A 21,622-nucleotide genomic window follows, 5' to 3' on the forward strand; every position below is an offset into this window, starting at 1 on the left:
TTTTTTTCTATTTTATTTACAATGTCGTTTTTGTGAATGAATTAGTTTTAAATCACTTTAAATTCTAATACAAGCCAACCCTCAAAATTCAGTAGCAAAGAATTTGATGAAATGATCCGGCTTACACACAGAAATATACAATTGTGTGTGTTTTTTAAAACCCTTAAAAAAAGGGTTCTCTTTAGTATTCTTACAAAAATAAACATTTTTTTGATTAGCTCTGTAAAATTTCTACCTTGATGATAAACGTTGAGCAGTATATTTCCGCTTCTTCCTTCCGTTTTCTCAAGAAATAATTTTCCAATGATTTTGTCCTCAGGATTGTTAGAATAATCCATTGTAGCTTTGGCAATAAAAAATTTATTAGAAGAAGGCTGGAGGTCTCCGATCAGTTCTATTTCAATAGGCTGAAAAGTAAAAAATATACAAATATAGTTTCTGGCATGACTTAACTCCAGTGAACACGAACTCTAAAAATTCCCAGAATCAAAGATAATCAAATTTAACTTTTGAGTATAAGAAAAAACAAACACTGTTTGACGTAGGTTTTTTTTTAGCAGAAGCGTTTTTAACGTTTCAATACTATTGACTTTTTCAGTGTTACTTATATTTTATATGTTTATTTTAAATTGGAACTGGCCTCAGCTTGTTTCTTTCTTTCCTTTTTTTTAAAGTTACAACAGGTACAGTACTATCGCAATTTTAAGCTGCAACTAAATAAGTACTACTACTACTGAAGAGTGTGATATCGCTGCAAGCGCGTCTACTGAAATAAAATCTACGTCAATGATCATTGTTTTTCTACACTCACTTTTACTTGGCTGGACATTCTTTCCCAAATTCAGTTTTAATACACATGGAGCTTCCGCTCTTTACGAAATATGCCTCACATGCTTTATTTTTTCTATATTCGGCTTTTCCATTTTCGCTTTTTCTATCTTTGGTTATTATATTGCACTATTATAACAGGCTTTTCCAGGCCACTGGATAAACTTGTGTCTAGGCAGCTTCGGCCTGCAGAGCAAATAATCAGTCTTCACATAGATTAGAACCATCGTTTATTCGGTGGTCGGTTCGGGTTTGGCAGGAGGGCTTTGGCTGTGGGGAAGCTATGTGGTCAGATTCCGATGGCCGTTCGAGGGGGTTGGCTCCTCTCGGTCGGTGTAGAGGGACGGACGATGTCTGGCTTTTGTAGTGTCTATATAGTACCGCGAGAGGACGTGGTGACCCCGTTTGTGGGAATTGTAACTTTGTGAATTGAGTAGTCGGAGTTGAGAACGGCCCTATGGATCTCTTAGTGATGGTCGCCTGTCGGTCTCTTCTCCGATGAATTTTGTTCCCTCTGCAGCGACCAGAAGGAGTGGCGCCCTCTCGGATAGGCCCTAGTCTCAATTCTATTTACCTTGTATGGGAGGCTTCGAACCTTCGAGGGCAGGGGCTCCGGCTCTAGTTTACTGTATTATTATAAAAATATTGTAACAGAAATACAAACTACTCAAAAATGTTTTCTCGCGTACTCTATTAATCTGACTTCTTCTTCAAAATGGGAAAAATTCAAGAATCAATGAAAAGAATTAAAATTTTCTAAAGTCCCACTTTCCTCAAGCGAAGATGCACTCTTTAAGTTATAAAATGTTAAAGTTGCAAGCTTCTTGCTTTCCTTGGTGCCCACCAGCAGCCGAGCGATAAAGTCATTGAACACTTAAGCAGTTCGACTTGGGTCCGTTTGCAGACGAACGGGTTGGCTGCATGGGCGCCTCAGTGATTTTTCCGAGTGTAACGTGGATACCAACCAGTTTGCCGTTAAATGTCACCGACGTTCCTTCCCTTACGCAAATAGCCCTAGCGTCCTTTGCCATAATTAAATAAACTAAAAATCCTACATTCCTTGTTCCAAATCAGCGCCATTATACATCTGCTTGTTAAGCTGTTATGCAGACTTGTTAAGCTGTTATGCAGACTTGTTAAGCTGTTAGTAACTGCGTATGTCAGGTCCTGCAATCAATGTCAGTTAATAAATGATATTAATTACAGCCCGGCCGGGTACTTAAATAGCATTCGCGCTACATTTCCGAATGAAATTTTAGGCATAGATCTTCTTGGTCCTTTACCCCAGAGTGAGTTAAATAAAAATCGTTTTCTTTTAGTAATTGTAGATCATTTTTCAAAATGGGCAGAAATTGTTCCACTTAAACGCGCGTCAGCCAAAACAGTCGCAGATGCATTCTTACACAGATACATTTTAAAATACGGTGCACCGATAAAAGTCATTAGCGATAACGGAAAACAATTCATTAGTCAAATATTTGAAAACATATGCACTGGACTTGGCATACGCCATATCAAAATGGTTCCGTATAGACCACAGGCAAACATAGATGAAAGAGTGAATAAAAACATCGTAAAAATAATTCGCAGTTACGTTAGCACACATCACAAGCTACATAAATGGGATGGCTACATAAATGAATTAGCTTATGCTTTAAGAACGGCAAATCACGACACTATGGGAAAAACCCCAGCAGAATTTTTTTTAGTCCGAAAGTTAACTACACCTTTACATAAATTATTCTTTGTGAAACAAAGAGAGCAAGAGTTTAAACAGAAAGATGTGCAAAAACTTATTGATCAGGCGCTTAAAAGCTCGGATACGGCAAGAAATAAGCAAAAAGTGTATTACGATAGAAAACGCCGTGAAGCAGATTTTAAAGTTGGGGATAAAGTATTGAAGCGGAAATTTTCTTTATCAAGTGCCCCAGACAATTTTACTGCAAAGTTAGCTCCAAAATTTGAAGGCCCCTATGTAATTCAGGAAATCAAAGGAGTCGTATTGTACCTTAAGAACGAGAGAGGGGAGATCTGTAAAGCAAGTCCCGACCAGGTGAAAAAATACTATAATCCAAATGATTTTGAAATCTTTAAAAGTTTCTTGCAGGACTCAAGCCTAAAAGAAGTAGAAGGTCCAGAAATAACGACAACCGTTCCACCACCCAAGAAGCAGAGAACTGAAGAGAGACCTAGCCCTTCTACAACCCGGACGACGGTACCAAAAAGAAAAAGTGAAAACTTTCAGACTCCAGCATTTAAGAAAAACAAAAATACAGATGCACCGGGTAAAGAAACCGTGGTAAAGAGAAAAACACCACTTACAACGGATCGCAGTAGAAATTCTGCATCGACGAGAACGCTTCCAGGGCCAGAGTTTCAGGTGCAAACAAGGCCGCCGTTCCCGAGAACGAAAAGACAGCTGGAGGAACGAAAAGACCACCACCAACAGAAGAAATTCAAGCATGATTCCAGACCGGAGGACGCCAAGACCAGCCGTCTAGGAGCAAAACGGAAAAGAAAGCAACCCGACGACTACCACTCCAAGAGGCCAGCATACAGAGGGCGAAAAAGAAATATCAACATGGACGACACTCGAAGGACACAAAGGAGACGACTGACGTCGATGAATTCCATATCGTGAGAGCAGTTCTGCCAGAAGAGGATGTCGGAGTTCCAATCATCGAAAACTGAAAGATAAGTTAAAATCTTCTATAAATTTTTTTTCTTTTGTTCCGAAATTTTATGCGTAAATACGAAGTTCTATGTTTTCACGGAAGTCAATTTGTCTCGGTTGAGACTTAGTTTTGTTTTACTTTATTTAGCGAAGGCAAAAGTATTATTTTCTTTAAGTATAAAATCTAAGAAAAAGCAGTTTCTGTTGGTAGAAAGACTAATTCTGTTATGTTAAAGCCAAAATTTGGCCGAAGATAAAAATAACTTCGTATTCTTGTATTAATAAGAACTTTAGTTTCAGTGCCGCCAGCTTGGCGAAGAATGCGTAAAGTAAAAATTTATTTTTCTCTTATTCATTTTATGGTAAATTGTAAAAATCATATGTATTAGAATTTTGTAAATATACGTAAATACTTGAAAGTTATGTAAAAGTAGAATTTAGTCTAGATTTAAGCATAAAATTTTAGATGCTAAAAGTAAATGCTCAAAAGAAATGAATTCAAATTTAAGTATTAAACCGTAGATAAAATCATGCTTTAGAGCGAAAGCCTGCATGTCTAAAGATGAATGAGGGGGAATTTATAATGAATGTGTTTTGTAGGGTTCTCCACCTACACTTGAATATTAAGAATGTTAAAATAGCTCATCGAGTTTTGGAATGTCGAGTAAGGTGTGTCTATTTGGTCGTTGAATTCTAACAAATCATTGTGGTTAGGGGAAGTGTTGCAATACTAAAACACGAATATTCCCGTTTGACACCACACATGGTGGAGAGCCAGGGTAAGTTAAATTCATGTTTGAATACTTGAATGAATGTGAATTAAGCAGTAACTAAGAAAAATAAATCAATCAAAAACAAAAACGTATTCAGTGTCAAGAAAGTGTAAATTATAATGTATTTAGAAAGATACTGATACTTATTCCTTCCAGATGCTGGAAGGAAGAGAACAGATTGATTGCTGAAGTCCAGGAAAGGTTGCTGTAAGAAGAGAGGGTTAAATAAGTATCTACAGAAATTTATTCTACCTTTTGTGAGAAAACAGTTTTTTTATGTAAACGAGGCTCTTAAACTTTAGTTCAGAATTGTGGAAACTTTTCAACAGGTCGTTTCTAGGACCTGCTTCCAAGTTTACCAAATTCTGGCAGCGGCAAATGTAGGGTTTATATTTATTTTAACTAACATTTATTTTAAGTTTAAACTATCTTTCCTGTCAAGCCTTGCTTTCCCCTGGAATTGCCAATGCCAGAGTACGTAAATTTTAGTAGAACGCGCAATGTATTCAAAATTGTTAGCGGCCTGTGTGCTTGCCTCGGTAGATAGTTAAATCTTTCAACGTAATATTCAGAAGTTTGCTGAATTGTCAGCGGTATCTTAGAACGCGGTTAGGTTAGTTACGTTTAGAGAGCCTCGTAGTTAGTCACTTGTTATTATTCTTTTTTAGTTTCTTATTTTTATTTTACCGCCGGGTCGGCGTAGTTTGTGAGCGTCAAGAGCACGCATCTGTAATTTTTAAAGTTGAATATAAAGGAATTTAAACCCTTCTCAAGAATTTGTATACTTTCCAGTTCATAGCAGTCACCACTATTGTTGCGTGCAGGTTGGGAGCGCGCAACATTACAAACTGAAATAAAACACTAATGTGTAATACTTACCTTTTCAAATATCTCATGGCTAATAATGATGTCCAGTTTCGAAGGGTTATCATCTCGAAGATGATTTTCAAATCTTAAGTCTACAATTAAATTGCGATCAGGATGATTTCGCACATCTGTGGCTAGTTCCAGCTTTGCTTTAGGATTCCGAAAAGAGAGCTCAAATGTTCCCTTTGCAACAATTTCTCGGGATGGAAGGATAATTCCTAAACGTATACTTCTGGCACTTTTTTCTTTACCAAACTGCAAATCATAACCATAGCGTGTATCTCCTTTAAAAATGACTGTGTGAAAACGGGACAGCTCATTTGTACTGACTTGGATTCTCTCAACTGAAAATTCGACGTCTGCGCGCTTGTAAGTTAGTATCCATTTATCAACTTCGCCAGGCTCCTTTTGCACATCAATGCTTATACAGTTGTCATTCTCATTGCGACATAATTTTGTCTCGTATTTTAGATTTCCTTTTTTACCTTTGATGAAACGAACATTTGATGTGTAAGATCTGGAAGGTAGGTTTACTTTAATTAAGTAGTTTCTCTCGCGCTGTGATTTTGCCTCCTGATTCACTGTTACTGTTAAAAACTCTTTCTCTTTATACTTAAAAAACATTTCGCTATTAAATCCTTTTTTTCTTTTTTTCAGTTCACCAGATCCTGTTACTATGCTTGAAGAATCTACATCAATATTAAACTCGTATTTTGTTACTTCCCCAGAAGTTTGAGTTTTCGAAAACACATGAAGAGATGGCGTAATTTTGCTAAAAAGTACGATTTCGCCTTCGAAATCAATTATACTGCGTGCTTTCAATGTGGACTTAACTTCATACAGTTTATTATTATTAACATCAAATTTAGATTCTATTTTTGCATCTTCACTATTCCTTAAATCCGCTACTGCATTTAATTCCAGAGATTGAAGATACTGTAAAGATGCAGACATAGAATGATGAAAAGCTGCGAATCTTGCAGCATGTTCAAAGGATAATACGAAGTTAATTTTTCGTTTAGTAAATGGAGTAAAAACAGTTTTCCATGTATATTTTCCATTACCGTAATCAATGGCAGTGCTTCCTTCATAAATAGATTTCTGATGTTGTGAGACTATGAGATTTGATCTAATTTGACCAGGCCAGCCTCTTTTCCTCTGATAATCAATCTTCGCGACATAGTTAATTATAGTCATAGGCCTGATTCGATATTCTGCAATGAAATCCCTTGTTGCTTCATTCGAATCTGCCATAATTCGAAAGTAGATCTCCCTCCCATCGAACGTTTTGAAAGGCGAGGACAAATATGCTCCAGCTTCTATTTCGAAATGATTCGCTCGCTGTATAAATTTTCCTTTAAAATCTGAGCGTAATTTTTCAGATCCACTCCTAAGATACCTCGCTACACTTGTTAAATGTCTATCCTTAATTTCATGACTCAATTCAAGTGCCATTGGTTCCATGTTACCTGAAAATTCTGCTTTGAAATAGTGTGGACCTCTTAAAAGATCAGTACTTAATTTCCCATTCAAATCGACATTGATGGCACCGACGTAGTTCATAGTAGCTGTGATCATGTACTTCTCAATGTCGTCTTCCCGTTCTAGGTAAGATTTCGCGTTTAGGACTAATTTCTGCTCTGAATCGTTATCTGCATCCCACTGAACATTGAGGTCTAGTACATTTGTCCCACCAGGAGCAAGACTTCCGGTTACAAGAATTCGCCTTCCGTCCTTTTTAAAGTTGATGTCCGCTTGTATCGAACGAACGGGAGCTTGAGAACTTATTAGGACATTTCCATCAACATAAGGAGAATTCAAGAATATAGTATTTGTACCTCCTCGTTCTAATTTGATATCTAGCTCGAATGGAGATTGTTTTCCAGTATCTGTGAAACTGTTAAAATGGAAAGTATCCGCTGTGAATTCTAAAGTAGCTCGTTCCATTACAGGTACTGATATTCCTGGAAAGTTTATTGTGCTATTAAGTTCATGATGAAAATGACTTTCACTTTTGATTATATAAGTGTAGTCAATCGTTACCTGTTTTCCACCACTTCGTTCAGCAACTATTTTACCTTCATATTTTCCAGGTGCTGTCTCTACGAGTTGGTCTCTGTAATTAAGAATATAAGTATCATGAAGAACCGTAATTTCAGTAGCTATTTTAAGAGGTTCACTGGAAAGATGTTTATAACTAAAATCAAGTCTTGATTGTTTTTCCTTTTGCACTTTTATACCAAAATTAAGGATCAGTTTTGGCTTTTCCACAAAGTCCCAAATGCTAGTAAAAGCAGCAGATGTATCAATGTCCAAGCAAGATATAGTTAGTCCTATTTCATTTTCAATATGCATTTTTGAAAATGAGTCGAAATCTCCATGTAAGGCATTCTTCTGAATAATGCGGACTAAGTGGGTGTCGTCTTCGAAATTTTCGCCGTAACGAAAAGTAATATCATTTTTTAGGTGGTATAAGGGTTTGAAACTAAAATCCCATTTTAACATGGTATTTAAATCTTGATGTTCAGCCAGAAGTATCTTTGCGTCGAGACTAAAGCCTAAGCGATCTCTGAATTCTATATTATTAAGTTTGGCGTTGACAGTAATGCTTTCATAACTTCTACCGTCAGGTTCATAATGATGACCCAAATCCAGGAAAAGACCACTCGTCGCTTCATTCCCAAAGCTACCTTGTATTCTATGTATCTGAGAAAATGCGTTAATGTTAAATTCTGAATTCAATTTCCAATCGGATTGCAAATTGTTGACTTCACCTTCTTTTGCCAGATTTCCTGCGAAGAAACAGAAAAAAGCATTTCAATACACATGTCACACAATCCCTGCTTAAAGATATTCGGAGGTTTAAAAAATACAGCAGAGTTTAGTGAGCTTTTACACCGTATACCGTAAATTATTTACTTTTTACACCCTTGATATTTTCATAGAAAGTAAGGATTAAAGTTAAATGAAATATTGGATATTAATATAAATTTTTGGAAAATATCTTGTTGCCAGACCCAGAAGTGTATTGAGAGTTTTATTGTTTCGACCAATATTTGCCCATAAATAATTTTCATTGAAATAACTATATTTCAACTATTTAGAAAGACAAATATACAAATATACATTTCAAATATACAAATCTTTTTCAAATATACAGAAATTAATGAAAGAAATTTGTATTTACAAGGATATATTTGTTTTTTGCTGCATACCAAATTCAATTTTAGTGTAATATTGGATACTGCTGGTCGCAAAGCATCTTCAGCGTTTTTCAGTGTTGAACAATATTTAGGATTTAAGAGTAAAAACTGAAAAAGTTTTTTAACTTAAGTACGCGGTGCTGAGTGACGTTTAATGCCGTTTCAGAAATTAAGCAAAATTCAGTTCTAGTTCCGATCCAATATTCAATCAAGAATTTTCATAGAAACTTTCAAGATTTAAGTCACTCGTTAGGTCAATAAATACCTTTTGAGCTTAATAATGGCAGCTGATTAATCTCATTAATGCCAAATAATGTAATTTCTTTAAATGTCTCATTAATGTAATTTCTTGAAATTCATGTATCTGAATAAAATCTTCGACGCCATTTGGGGTCACGACCCACTGTCTACAAAACACTGTTTTAGCCAACTGAACAGCAGTATGGGGAGCGATTAGGTACGTGAATGGTGAGGAATGTTTCTGATTCCATTAAATAAAAAACATCGATTATATATTGTATATATATATATATCGATAGAGAGAGAGAGAGAGCACATAAAGCATTCGCAAAAAAAAAATTGCCAAAATATTTGCAAAAAAAGATTAGTAGATCTAGTTCGATATATATTACACCATAATTAATATATTTTATACAGAAAATATTCTTAATTTTTTGACGTAATTTGTATTTCTCTCATTTTCTTATGAAAATAGTTTATGAAAAGTTATGAAAAAGTTTATGAAAATAGAAATTCTTTATAATAAATTAAATTTTAATTGATCATATAACTCAATTTATATACCATTTATTTTCTTTTTAGGAGAAGCCTGCTTGTAAAATTAATAACAAAGGTGCTAGTAATGCTAATTAGCCTTTCTTTTTCATTTCTTTTTTAGTAACATTTATATGCATGTATTAGATAGAAATTTATCTATTCGTAATATACCGTTTTAACTTGCAACTCATTTTCGGTTATTACTGATATTCGTCATCCTGGTTTAAATTCTCTTCTTAATTAAAGAAATACATACCTTTGATTGTGAAAGGTGATCTGAAGCTACTGGATTGCATATTTATTGTTATTTGCTCCTTTCGACCCCTTGAGAAGACAACAGTGCCAGAAAATTCCATGGGCTGGAGGTACGGTAAAGTCAGAGAAAGCCTAGGCTGGTATTCAATAAGCCGAGAACCTCTAATATCTTTCCCAACGTCTAATGTCAATACATACCGTCTGGTATTATCACCTAACGCTTCGACATTCAGTCGTATCAAGTCATCTCGAATTTGTAACTTGCCTGTAATTTGAACAGAACAAGAATCTTAAATGGTTATGAATAAGGTAAGTAACTAAGAATATGAATATGAATTAATGAGATTAATTATACGTTCATCTTATCGAATGTCAACTTGAATATTTTATAAACCATATATTTTATAAAAAGACACTTGCAGCCAAAAAATATCATTCATATTTTGCAATCTAGATGTACTACGTTAAGATTATTTCACAAAATAATGAATTTTAAGAAGCAGATTTTTAGCCTGTAGCAACTTAGTTATAATAAATTTCAAGGTTATCTAAACTTTTTAAAGCTCTTGTATCACTTATATCCCAAAACAATATATTTAAATTTTGCCACCATTTTGGAAATTTTTTACTGGTCTTGAAAAATTTATTAAAATATTTAACCCATTCTTTTCTTACTTAATGCAATAAAATATTCATTCGTGGTAAGACAATTCTGTTAATTGCCTAATAACTGTATTTTAGTTATGGATTATTTTCTTTCTCCTTGCTTTCTGCCTTCCAATACAAATCCAATTCAGATTTTCCCCTCTGTAGCAATTACACGTGAATAAATATAAATGTGTATTCTTAACTGCAACTTTATGTTTTAGTGAGATTCTTCAACTCCAAGTGCTTTAAAATTAGGCCAGTAACATTTACCACCTCATTCAGCATGTACTACATTCCTGTAACAATACAATAGGGGTAATTCTAGTTGATAATGACGTCGAACTTCTTCATCTTTTGACACACTGTACACTTGCACATTAATGTAGATAATTGTTAGGTTACATCGCCCTTCCCTTTTACGTTCTGAATCTAATGTATGCTATAAATATTTTTTTTTAATATATAGTCTGAGATTTTTATTTGATTTTATTTAAAATTATTTTTTGTCTGGCTTTATAAATAAAAATGCTTGTCATTTACTTTTAATTTCGTTTACTCCCAGACGAAACTGCCCTTTTTCTAATTGCCTTTCCTTCGCACCAAAGCCTGATTTTTCGCCCTGTAGGTAGAAAGACTTCGTGACTGCAAAACAAAACATCTGCCTACTTTGCATGTCTGTTTATCAAATTCAGGTGCACATTGGTTTTTGAAGATTACTCCTGCTCCTGACCTTAAATTAAGAGCATTTTGGTAAGTGAAAGCTGAAATTAGAAACTTTGCAATAACAATACTTCCAAGTGCGTATTTGAGCAAGCAATTAAAATTGTAAACTGGTAGCGGCTTCAAGCCATGAATTTATGCGTTGAAATTTATGCGTATGCTGGTGGTGTATAAATTATTTTAAGATGTATGCCATGTTGTGTTTGAAATAAACTGTAGTGTCGTTACTCAGTTGTTTGCAAATTCTTTATTTTTGTAAGTCACACTGATAATCGTGTAGATTAAAGCGAAGTTGACAAGTAGAATTTTTATTTAGATTACTTGAATTGAAAGTTTATGTAGCGATCCCGAGAGACACTTGAAAAGACTGGCAACTTGAATGAGTTGAAATACTCGAAACTATGCCACGAGAGCTCTTTAGCGCTAGCGTAGAGTATTTCACTCACACGATGCGGAGTCAGATCGAGACCAGAAGAAAGCACAACGGAAGCTCATACGTCACCCTTCCATTCAATGTTAATAGAGAGCGAAACGAGCAAGCAGCAAACACCGAAAAAACAGCCAGCGAGCGTCAATATACATTCTCGGAACTGCCATAGTTATACGAAATTTATCTTCCATAGCATATTTAGTCAGTTCTGCCTGATCTAATTGACATGCATGTCTTATACCTGGTTATTGTGATTATGCAATAAAAATGTTAAAGTTTTAAAATACATTTTTGTTCTACATAACATTTACTGTAAAGTTGGGGATTTGTATGTGCACGAAGAATCGGCGAAGTAAAATGCTGAACTTAAAACTAATAACGACTGTACTGTTATGGTAATAACAATATAAGAGGCGGAGCTTTTCCATGTGATCATACAGCCCAGAGCCGTGAAGCGCTGTGGCTGGCTTACCAAATTTCCAAGAAGTATTACAATATTTCAGCCCAAGCGATTTTAAAACAGGACCGGTATATATATTGATGCCATGATAGGAAACGAAAACGAAAAAGTTAATCATTTGACTGTAAACGGAACCGCCAAACAAGCAGCAATGTACTCAAGTTCTCTAAATATTACAAATCCATTGCCCTGCAGATCCCTCAAAAGGAATATTCGCCGTCTTTTAATTACAAAAAATGGCAAAAATTCTGGATCAAATTCAATACTGACTGCAGAAGTCCTAAATTTCGTAAAGTTTTCCAGAGAAGAATACTGACTGCTGAAGTCAATGAAGTCAAATTTTCCTTCGGAACGGGGGGAGAGTCCTTGAAGCAATATTTCGGCAACTATAACCCGTTTACTACCTATCTGCATCCTTTCGATCTCAGAGAAGATGGTCAGAGAAACTGATATTTTTTAATTCCTGCATATAATTAAGTATTAGAGAAAGTAAACAGTAAACACTCGCAGCCTATGCGCTTAATAATAAGAAAGCTCAGTAATAAATGTATTGAACATTTAATAAACTAAGCAATAACTCTAGCAGGGAGCTTAATCTCCGCCTTGCCCCTCAGTATGCATTTGTGTAACATTTGCTTCTGTTACATTTATGAATGAACTGCACATGCATTTCGGCATACCTCTTAATATGTCCATAATCTTTTACATTCATGTATTTATATTTATGGGTACTTACGTGTTACCCCGTCGAATTTAAAGCTGGCTACCACTGAACCATCAAAGCTGACGGGAATACCGCTAAAAGTTGCGCCAATTCTTCCTGCGAAATTCTAAAGGAACTAAAGTTTCTTTATTTAATAAACAATCAGTATTCGACTCGCTTTGTTTTTGCATTTTGTAAAAAGGTTTTGGTCGATTTCTATTAGTTTGTTAGACTCTCCAATTTTACTGGAAGTTCTGTTTAGAACACTATGAGTGCAGATTTCTTACAGGTAATCCTTCCAATCTATTACTGATTTGCAGGAAGTATTCAGCTGACCATATCATGTACGAGGGTTGGAACTTTAATAGTGGCAACTATTTATTTACAAGGAATACAAAAGTGATTCATGTCACCATGTTTTACAGTCCTTCAATATAGTCGCCAGCATTGTGTACAACCTGTGTCCAACGATGTGGAAGTCGCAGAATACCTGTAGCAGCGCCTGGTTTGTTGATAGTTTGAATGGACCGGTATACTGCCGCAAGATTCTCAGGAACAGTTTGGAAGCGAGTGCCACGAAGTGGTTCCTTCATCTTAGTAATTAAGTCATAGTTACAAGGGCTTAGATCACAAGGGCTTAGTATGGTGGATGGTAAAGCATTTCCCAGCCCCATCGCTTGAACAAACCAGTCACAGCTTGCGCTGCATGCGGCCGAGCATTGTTATGCAAAATGAGAGGAGCGTTCTACAGAAAGTGTCGCCGTTTTTTTTCTCAAAGCTGGTCGGAGATTGTGCTCCAAAAATGAGCAGTAATACTGCGCAGTGACGGTCTGCTGTGGGGGAACGGTATGCGTTAGGTTGAGCACAGTCGTGCACGAGAATCACCCTAACTTTCAGATTGCTGGGGTTCTGACGAAATTTCAAGCGTCGTGGTAACCCGTGATGACACCATTCGTTTGATTGAAGCATGTCTGCCACGTTTTAGCGTCCTTCATTGAATGCTTTCACCCATCTTGCTGCGGTTCTGTAAGGCAATGCAGATTCCCCGCAAGCCTCTTGAAGCCCTTGATGACACTGTCGTGCTGTACTACCTCTGGCACATTCAAGTTTTATCCAACATCGTTGTTCTTGTTTTGAAAACATCCTGACAACACTTACTTTAGACCGCGAGCTAATACAAGGATTCGTTCTTCGCGTCACTCCGCATGCGCGTGACTTAGGCAGGACAACTCTTTTTGCTGAGAGGTAAGGTAGGTATGTAGTTTACGTGTGGTATACGCGATATTCTTTGGTTTTGTTGTGTAGCGTTTTTTCAGCTGTGTTGCCACTATTAAAGTTCTAACCCTCGTACATTAATAAACCCCTTTTTTATAGTAGAATGCCATAACTTTGAAAGTAATCCAATGTTTTCTGTTTTGTAGAAGACAGGTTCCAAATCTTAATGATGTTTTCCAAAATGCAAGAGAAAAACCGTCAACAACTGCTAATTTCTATACTTGTCTATAAACAATAGATGGCTTATCAAGAATCAATCGGGGTTATATCAAACGAAAGCGCAGATGTTGTTAATCCCGCCTATACATAACTGACGCTAAATTGCCCTACTTAGCGACAGTTTCACAGTCGACGGAAAAATACGAACGCACTTCACATTTATCTCACGTTTTGTGTTTTCTCCTTATTTTCGTGTCATTCGGATTATTTATATATTGTTTTAAGAATCATGTATCTGTATATAAGTTGCCCATATAAGTTGCCCATAGTTAATTCTAACCTGAATTGAAGTATAATGCACATTCATTATTTTACCACAATAAACAGTTTGATGCGTAATACGTGATATGAGGGGCAAAGCCCGACCCTCCTGGCCGACTTTACATCGCCCTATGGCCTTTTTATGGGCTGCGCCAGAATAAGCCAGAAACAACAACAGCCCCAACAAAACAAAAAATAAATAGAAAACATAACAAGAGACAAATCGTAAAATACAACCAGAAGGTACTAGTACACAGACCTCTGGTTTTTTTATATTTCATGCACTAACAAAGGAAAGCAGAGAGGAAAAAATAAAGCAAAGCAATCGGAACTAAACTAACGTAATAAAAAAACACTCAAACAATAGCACTCCCACTAACATAATTATACCTTATTATAAACTAACATAATTATACCTATTTTTTCTCTATTTTGACCTATTCTTCCCATAATTTTCTCTGTAATTCTTTTCACTGCTATACTATTGTAATTTAATCTTTTAAAGCCTTTCTCTGCTCCTTCTATACCTCTAGTGATAGCACACTCTTCAACAGAATGATCAGCATTTCCAATCACATTGCATAACTAACATTTAATCATTTTCTTGAAGCCTAAACCTATTAAACTAACAGGGAAATCTTCCATGGCCGCTTATAATTAGATTGACATCTATGTTTGAGATAGGTTTTGTATTTCTTTTAATTTTAAAATCATGCATTAAATCTTTTCTTTTTATAGAGTCCTGCCATAGCATATGCCAATTCTTGTACAAATTATTTACCATAATTGGTATGGCCTTTCTCTTTCGCCCTCTCATTGGCTAGGTACCCAACATGCGCTCTGATCCAGTTAAGTCAAATTTCATGTTTCTTAAGAAGGTTTGTGTGTAGTTCTTTGGTCATTTGAATAAAAAATATTTGGTTAATCCGGGTTGGAGAGGGCTTGTAAAATCGAGAGACAATCAGAATATATAGTGATTTGCCTATTGTAGGTTATCTTCTTTGTACCCACTGTAATGTTTTAAAAATTGCAAGAAGTAAAAATAGAGTTACAACTTTCCAACTTAAATTTTTTACTATTTTAATACCATAATAATAAGCAACAAAAGGACCTAATTTCTCCCCAATCGCGGACTCATCAGTTTAAATATCAAGCTCAATCTTTTTTGGCTCAGTCTTATAGTATGCTAATGAGATTCTGTTTCTGGGATGAATTAAGTTCACATCTATGGTTTTAAAAGATCAACTGGTAATGATATAGTCCTCAATCACGTATATATACAATATGCCAGTCCATAATCAAAAATTTTTGTAGTTAAAATCGTATTATAGTGAGAGGGGCGGAATGCCTGCTAACACGCATGCCACCTATGTTGGAGCAGTTCTAGAAAGTCTTATGATGGCCAGCAGCCAGCTTTTCTGGATGGAATCTAAGTTTGTTTTAATCCGCTGCACATCCGATGCTCGAGTTCCCCAAGCACCAATACCGTAGAATATAATTTCTAAAATCACATTCTTAAAGATATTTCGTAATGTAGTGGACTTGTGAGCCAGAATCTCACCAGGGAAGCTCCTCTTAAAACTGCAGAATCAGATTTTTTTCTTATGTACATATTTAAAGGATTCAACAACGGCCAGTTTATTATCGAAATATAAACCCAAGAATTTCAAATCCTTAATTAGTTCAATTTTGTTTTCATTATAAAAAAGACGACGTTTCCTTACGCTTTTCCCTCTCTTGAGGAAAAATAGAACCTTGACCTTTTTTATAGTTCTAATCTCTGTTCTTTTCTCCGACTATCAATTATATTTACAACACCTTAAAATTTTTTCTCAAGCTTCTCCAGGGAGTATTCTGACACAGCAAGCATTAAGTCGTCGGCAAAAAAAAAAAAAAAAAAAAAACATTTCCGCGTAGTCGTGGAACTCTTCACTGAGTAATAATTGATAACAATATTCCGAAGCAGCAAGGAGCTGCATCACCCCTGAGAGCATCCTCTCTTCACTTCATATAATTTATCACCTGCCCTATCTTGTATAGAAAACGCCTTTCTTTCCTCGAAATAGTTTTGTAAAAGTTTAAATATGTCAGGAGGTACCCTTAATTTTAATAGAATTTTTAAAAGTATACTCCAATTTACTGAATGAAAAGCTTTTTTAATATCAAAGAAGACAACTGCCACATGTAACATTTTTTTCTTTTCTCGAATATAATTTACTAAATCATATAATGCATCATTAGCGGAGCGGCCCCATACAAGTCCATATTGCTTCCTTGGCATAATTTCTGATGACAGTACATAATGGTAAAATCTTTTTGTACATAATTTGTCTAATACCTTTCACAGGAACTTTAACAAACAAATTGGTCTATATTTTCCCTCTTTTTTTGAAATTAGGACCACTCCCCCTATTTTTCCAACATTTAAGAAAGATATGATATTAAAACATTTATTATATAAAAGAACTATAAAATCAAAATAAAAATCAAACATAATTTTCACGATGGCTGCTGTAATTCCATCTATACCTGGCGCACTTCTAGATTTCAATTGATTAACCACCATCTGGATCTTTTGTTTCTGAGAATTGCCCCCCCCCCAATGGAGAAGGACAGTAATCTCTAATTTCACACCTTTTATATCAGTCATCTCAGAGTAATCATCATCATCATCATCATTTATATGCAAAACATCCTTTATTAATCCTTTCTGAAATTTTTCCAAATCATCTTCTTCGCCTCAGGCCTTTTATAAATAATTCTTTTCTTAAGTTTTCTAGCTGATATTTTTAAAAATCTATCGCAATATTCTATGCTCTCGAGGAAATCTTTGTATTTACTTTCTCTCTTCGCGTTTTTAATCAATCTCTTATATATAGTTATTTCACGATTAAACAATATCTTTCTCTGTACTTTAATTTAAATTTAAATTTCGTTTATCTGAGAGCTTTTTCTAAGGATTCTATCTTCTTTCACGTTTTTCCAGTTGAGGGGGGGGGGTCCACCATGAAATTTCCCTGCATTTTTTCTTCTTAATTTTCAGATTTTTGTCTGCATACGTAATCATCACCTCTTCCAACTTCAGAGCCTCATTATGTGTTTCCTCTCTTTTTGTAAGTTATTTCAACCATTTTTCAATTTTTGAATATCCTTTCTCATCTTTTTACAGAAGCGATCTAATCTGTTTTTATCTGTAGAGTATCTATACCTCTCAACAATTACTTCCATATCTTCATTTCCTCTCAATAAAATATGTTCTAACGTAAGAAATTAAGAGAATTTTCATATTTGATCTACGATCTCCAGAACTACAGGACATATTTTAATAAAATTTGGTGTGAACAAAGGTTGATATAATACAAACCAAATAAAAGTTCAACAGTTATAATAGACACACATGTTCGTGTGTAACATTCATGGGAGTCTGAAAGTCTGAAACAGCGGTTGCAAAAGACACAAAAGAAATGGGCTAATAGGGGTATGGTCCTCTCTTACAGTCATACAGGCCTCGCAGCGCGATGTCATACTGAAAATAAGGCAGTTTATTTCCTGTGGCAATAAATCCCACTCATTCAGCAACGCTGTTTTCAGTTCCTGGATGGTTCTCGGTGGGGGTTGCGAGTTGCAGTTGCCCTCCCCAGAGGGTCCCAGACATCTCTATAGGGTTGAGGTCTAGAGACCTGGCTGGTCGATCCCTCCGGCGAATACCTTCACTCCCTAGAAATTCGTCGACCAGAAGAGCTCTATGTGGCCTCGCGTTATCGTCGTGTAAGATGAACTCGGGGCCCACTGCACCGCGGAAAAGGTGAACATAGGGCTCCAAGGCCTCATCCCTATATCTCACACCAGTCAGAAAGCCTCTGTCAAAGACGTGGAGAGGTGTGCGGCCATCCCACATGATGCCTGCCCAGACCATTACACCGCCATAATTGTTGATTTCGCGGACATTGGAGGGTAGGTAGCGGGTCTCTGGCTCTATCCGTATGAAAGTACGGCGAGAATCGGTGTTTAGGCTAAAACGGGACTCGCCGGTGAACAGAACGGTCGCCCATTGCTCCGTGTACTCCAATCACTATACTGCCTGCACCATGCTAATCAGACTCTCCTGTCCGTAGACGTGAGGGGGACGCAAACAGCCGGTCTTTTGGCAACAGTTACCCTTGCTAAACGGGTTCCTATGGCTGCATACAGGTCGCGTGACAGCTGAGAAGCTGTAACCCCTCTATTACGCCCCGCTAAAATGCACAAATAGCGATCTTCTCTGGCCGTCGTGGCTCTTGGACGACCTTGCCTAGGCCTTCTCTCGATGGATCCAGTATTCTGGAACTGTTTCCATAGGTTACACACGACGTTGAGCATTAAATTATCTGCATATCTGGATTTACAATTGGCCTGCCTCTAGCCTCCCCACAATTCGCCACCTCATTCCATCATCTGAACGTTGGTGGTTACTCATTTTTGCTGTTCCGATGTGAATTTAACCGATTGCTGCAAGATAACACCAAGAAATTCGCCGAGGTGCTCTAGCGAACGCAATTCGTCTTACCCTCCATGCGCTTACATTATAAAGCCTGTTTTTCTAATGGCTACGTCTATACACACGTGTATGCTTACGTATTTGCCGTATAAGATTTGTATTTTTATCTAATAGTAGTGGTGTTTCCTTCAGTTCAGTTCCTTTCATGCAATTCAATAAAATATACAAATTCTCTTAATTTATTATACCAGTGTATTTACGATCAATAAGAGTCTCGAAATCTAAAACACTAAATCGATAATCTTTTATATCAATCTTCTCAGAAGCAAGTGCCAAACCCCATACCAACAGATGAGAAAAAAGCTAGAGAAGAAGTAAAACTATAAAATAAAACTAAGTTATTGTATATAATAAAATAATTCAAAATGTAATCACGTTCACCATTAAAAGGAGTCCCCCAATTGAAATGTTTTGATATGTAAAATTGTAACTAAGTATATGTTTCCAAATAGATTAGTGTGCTTCTATCACCCTCTCTGCTTAGATATTTACTCTCGTTTTGGCTAAACTTAAGCAGCTAATATACTCTGTGGAATCGTTGGTCAGCCAAAGGTGTAAGGAAAGCATTTAATAGGTACTATAAAAACTGCTGCCTATTTCTGAAAGTGGTTATCGACTGGTTCAAAAAGTATTTTCATAAAGATAATTTTAACACATTTAGATAGCTTCAACATCCATTCAAGGCCAGAACTGCATCTTAATTTACTTTTGCAAAAGAAAATCTTACTGAGCGCTGAAACAATACACTGAAGAAAAAAAATTAGTAGAATAGAATTAGTTGATATCAGTAAACAGTGAATTATCAATGCCAAGTATGGGAAAGATAAAAATCTTAATTGCATTTACCAAGTCATATTTTTGTGAGGTACATTTAGGCGGTTTCAAAGGAAAAAATTTAAATGGTGCTTGAAGTAAGGGCAGCTGCATCTGATTGTTAAATTTCAGACTTCTTTATCTCATTAACTACAAATTTTTTCCTTCAGTGGTAGTGTTACGAAATCCATATACTTATGTAACACGTTTTATGTAAAATGTTAGTTGCACATATTTCATTAATTTTTTATTATAGTTTAATAGCAAAAACTGTATACAATAACTTTTAGATAGGCCTATGGGCTTACTCTACGTCTCATAGAAAATTCCTTTTTTATTCCTATGATTACAAAAATTAGTTCACCCACGATCTTCCTATATGTAACCGGTATGCTTAATATTCACACATTCTACTAATAAAATTAGTTTATTCAATATAGGGTGCACGCAAAAGAAGCGTGAAAAGGAAAAACTCATGTATTTGAAATCAACGTGTTTATTGCATTATAGTTTATATAGCTGGAAAAGTTTTGTTGGTTTAGTTTATTTGATTACGGCAAAGCACGCAAAGGCTATCTGCCTAAGGGAAGGGATGCCTTTGTGAAGGACTTTCTAAGGGAAACTGGATCGTATACACGTTACGCAAGGGCAAAACACGAAAACGTCCATGCAACCATTCGCCTTGAATCGAACATAGGTCGGAACTAGTAGTGTTCAGTGACTTTACTGCTTGGCCGTTGGTTGGCCCCGATAGTTGAAAAAGAACAAGTCAAAATGTTTTATTCGTCGAAAACACTGGCAAGAAGCGGATTTCAGCTTTCTAAATCTGCGTGCCATGTAATATTTTCAGCTATTATTCAGCTATTATCTTACGATCTTTTCTCAGGGGAAAAAATGTGACCTACACCCACGTCGAGTTCTTGACTTTTCGTTTCGTTAAGTGGTGGTCCAAAGAGGGAACATAATTTGGAACAGTAGTTCTCGAGATTAGAGGGTGCAAATTCGCCGCTAAATCTTTTCACGCATCAGTAGCCCACTGACCACTCCTATAGACGGTAACAGATTAGATTCCAAGTACTTCTGGGAACCACCAGGGGCCGAGCGGTAAAATAGCTGAATATTGTAGTTCGGTCCGGATTTCGAAAGCCGGCGAGCGGGTTGGCTGCATGGGAATTCTCAGGGATTTCCCAGGGATTTCCCACGTGTAATGTGTATACAGCCTGTTTTCCGTAGAAAGTCCTCCACGAAGGCATCCCTCCATCCCTCCCCTTAGGCATGTAGCCCTTGAGCGCTTTGCAATAACCAAAATAAACAAAAGAAAGTAATCTTGATTTCAGTAATAGATTACATTACAAGTATTCTTGGGAATTTTCAAGAAAGTCTTTCCAGGTCCGAAATATTAGAGCCACCAACAATTAGGGTGAAATCGCCAATCGAGAGATGCTATAAAACTTTCGAACCAACGATATTCCCGAAAGGAATGTTCTTGTAAGCCCAGAAATTCTGCAATAAAATTACTGAGCACAGCCCCAGTGCTCTACTATCGACTGGCTCGGAATTGCTAACTGTAGCTAGGAGACGTTAAATGTTCTTTCCCTTACTCAAGAACTTTGACTTCACACAGCACTGGGGAAAATCCCTCAGAAAACTGGACAAGCGGACTGAAACTTTCACAAAGGTAACTGTTTATTAATTTTTTACAAGGTGAAACAACTTTAAAAATAAATGAACATTCTCTTGTAAACTATTTCACCGTAGCCTAAAAATTTAATAAAGTGGAAATGCTAGCCTTGACTCTTTGTCACACGCTACAGCAGGAATTACAGAATCGATAGAACTAGATCCCACCAATGATGCTTTCAAACGAGTTAAATGAAATAGAATGTCACCTAGATATAGCGCGAGCTATTGTACATGGAGCTCATATAAGCGGTATATTGAAACCTCTTTAGTTAATCTTTCCATCTATGCAAACAGAAATACAATAAACACATTCGGGATATATGTCGTTCCTTTTGACCATTTATTTCACGGAAGCCGGTATCCGCGCTTTGTCAGATTTGAGGCGTTTTAAATTCAGTATATTAAAACCTTTGCTACCATCTATCTTTCTACATGAATAATCATTTAAATACGGTTATTTACTATATCATTTTCAATAAAAGTTACAAATACACCT

General features: G+C 36.2%; 1 protein-coding gene across 2 annotated transcripts in view; it reads right to left on the reverse strand.

The window, feature by feature from the left end:
* LOC118181421 (apolipophorins-like) overlaps positions 1-21,622 on the reverse strand; it is a 149,269-nt gene that overhangs the window by 62,626 nt on the left and 65,021 nt on the right. For both annotated transcript variants that reach the window (XM_085809892.1, XM_085809893.1), the window contains exons 19-21: positions 9,379-9,642; positions 5,155-7,934; positions 236-407 (exon numbers count right to left, since the gene is read on the reverse strand). In XM_085809892.1, the coding sequence (XP_085666018.1) occupies positions 236-407; positions 5,155-7,934; positions 9,379-9,642 (3,216 nt within the window). The remainder of the gene's footprint in view (positions 1-235; positions 408-5,154; positions 7,935-9,378; positions 9,643-21,622) is intronic.

Source organism: Stegodyphus dumicola, chromosome X2, assembly GCF_044657685.1.
Source record: "Stegodyphus dumicola isolate Sdum_Otavi_A_Nest chromosome X2, ASM4465768v1".
Classification (NCBI taxonomy): domain Eukaryota; kingdom Metazoa; phylum Arthropoda; class Arachnida; order Araneae; family Eresidae; genus Stegodyphus; species Stegodyphus dumicola.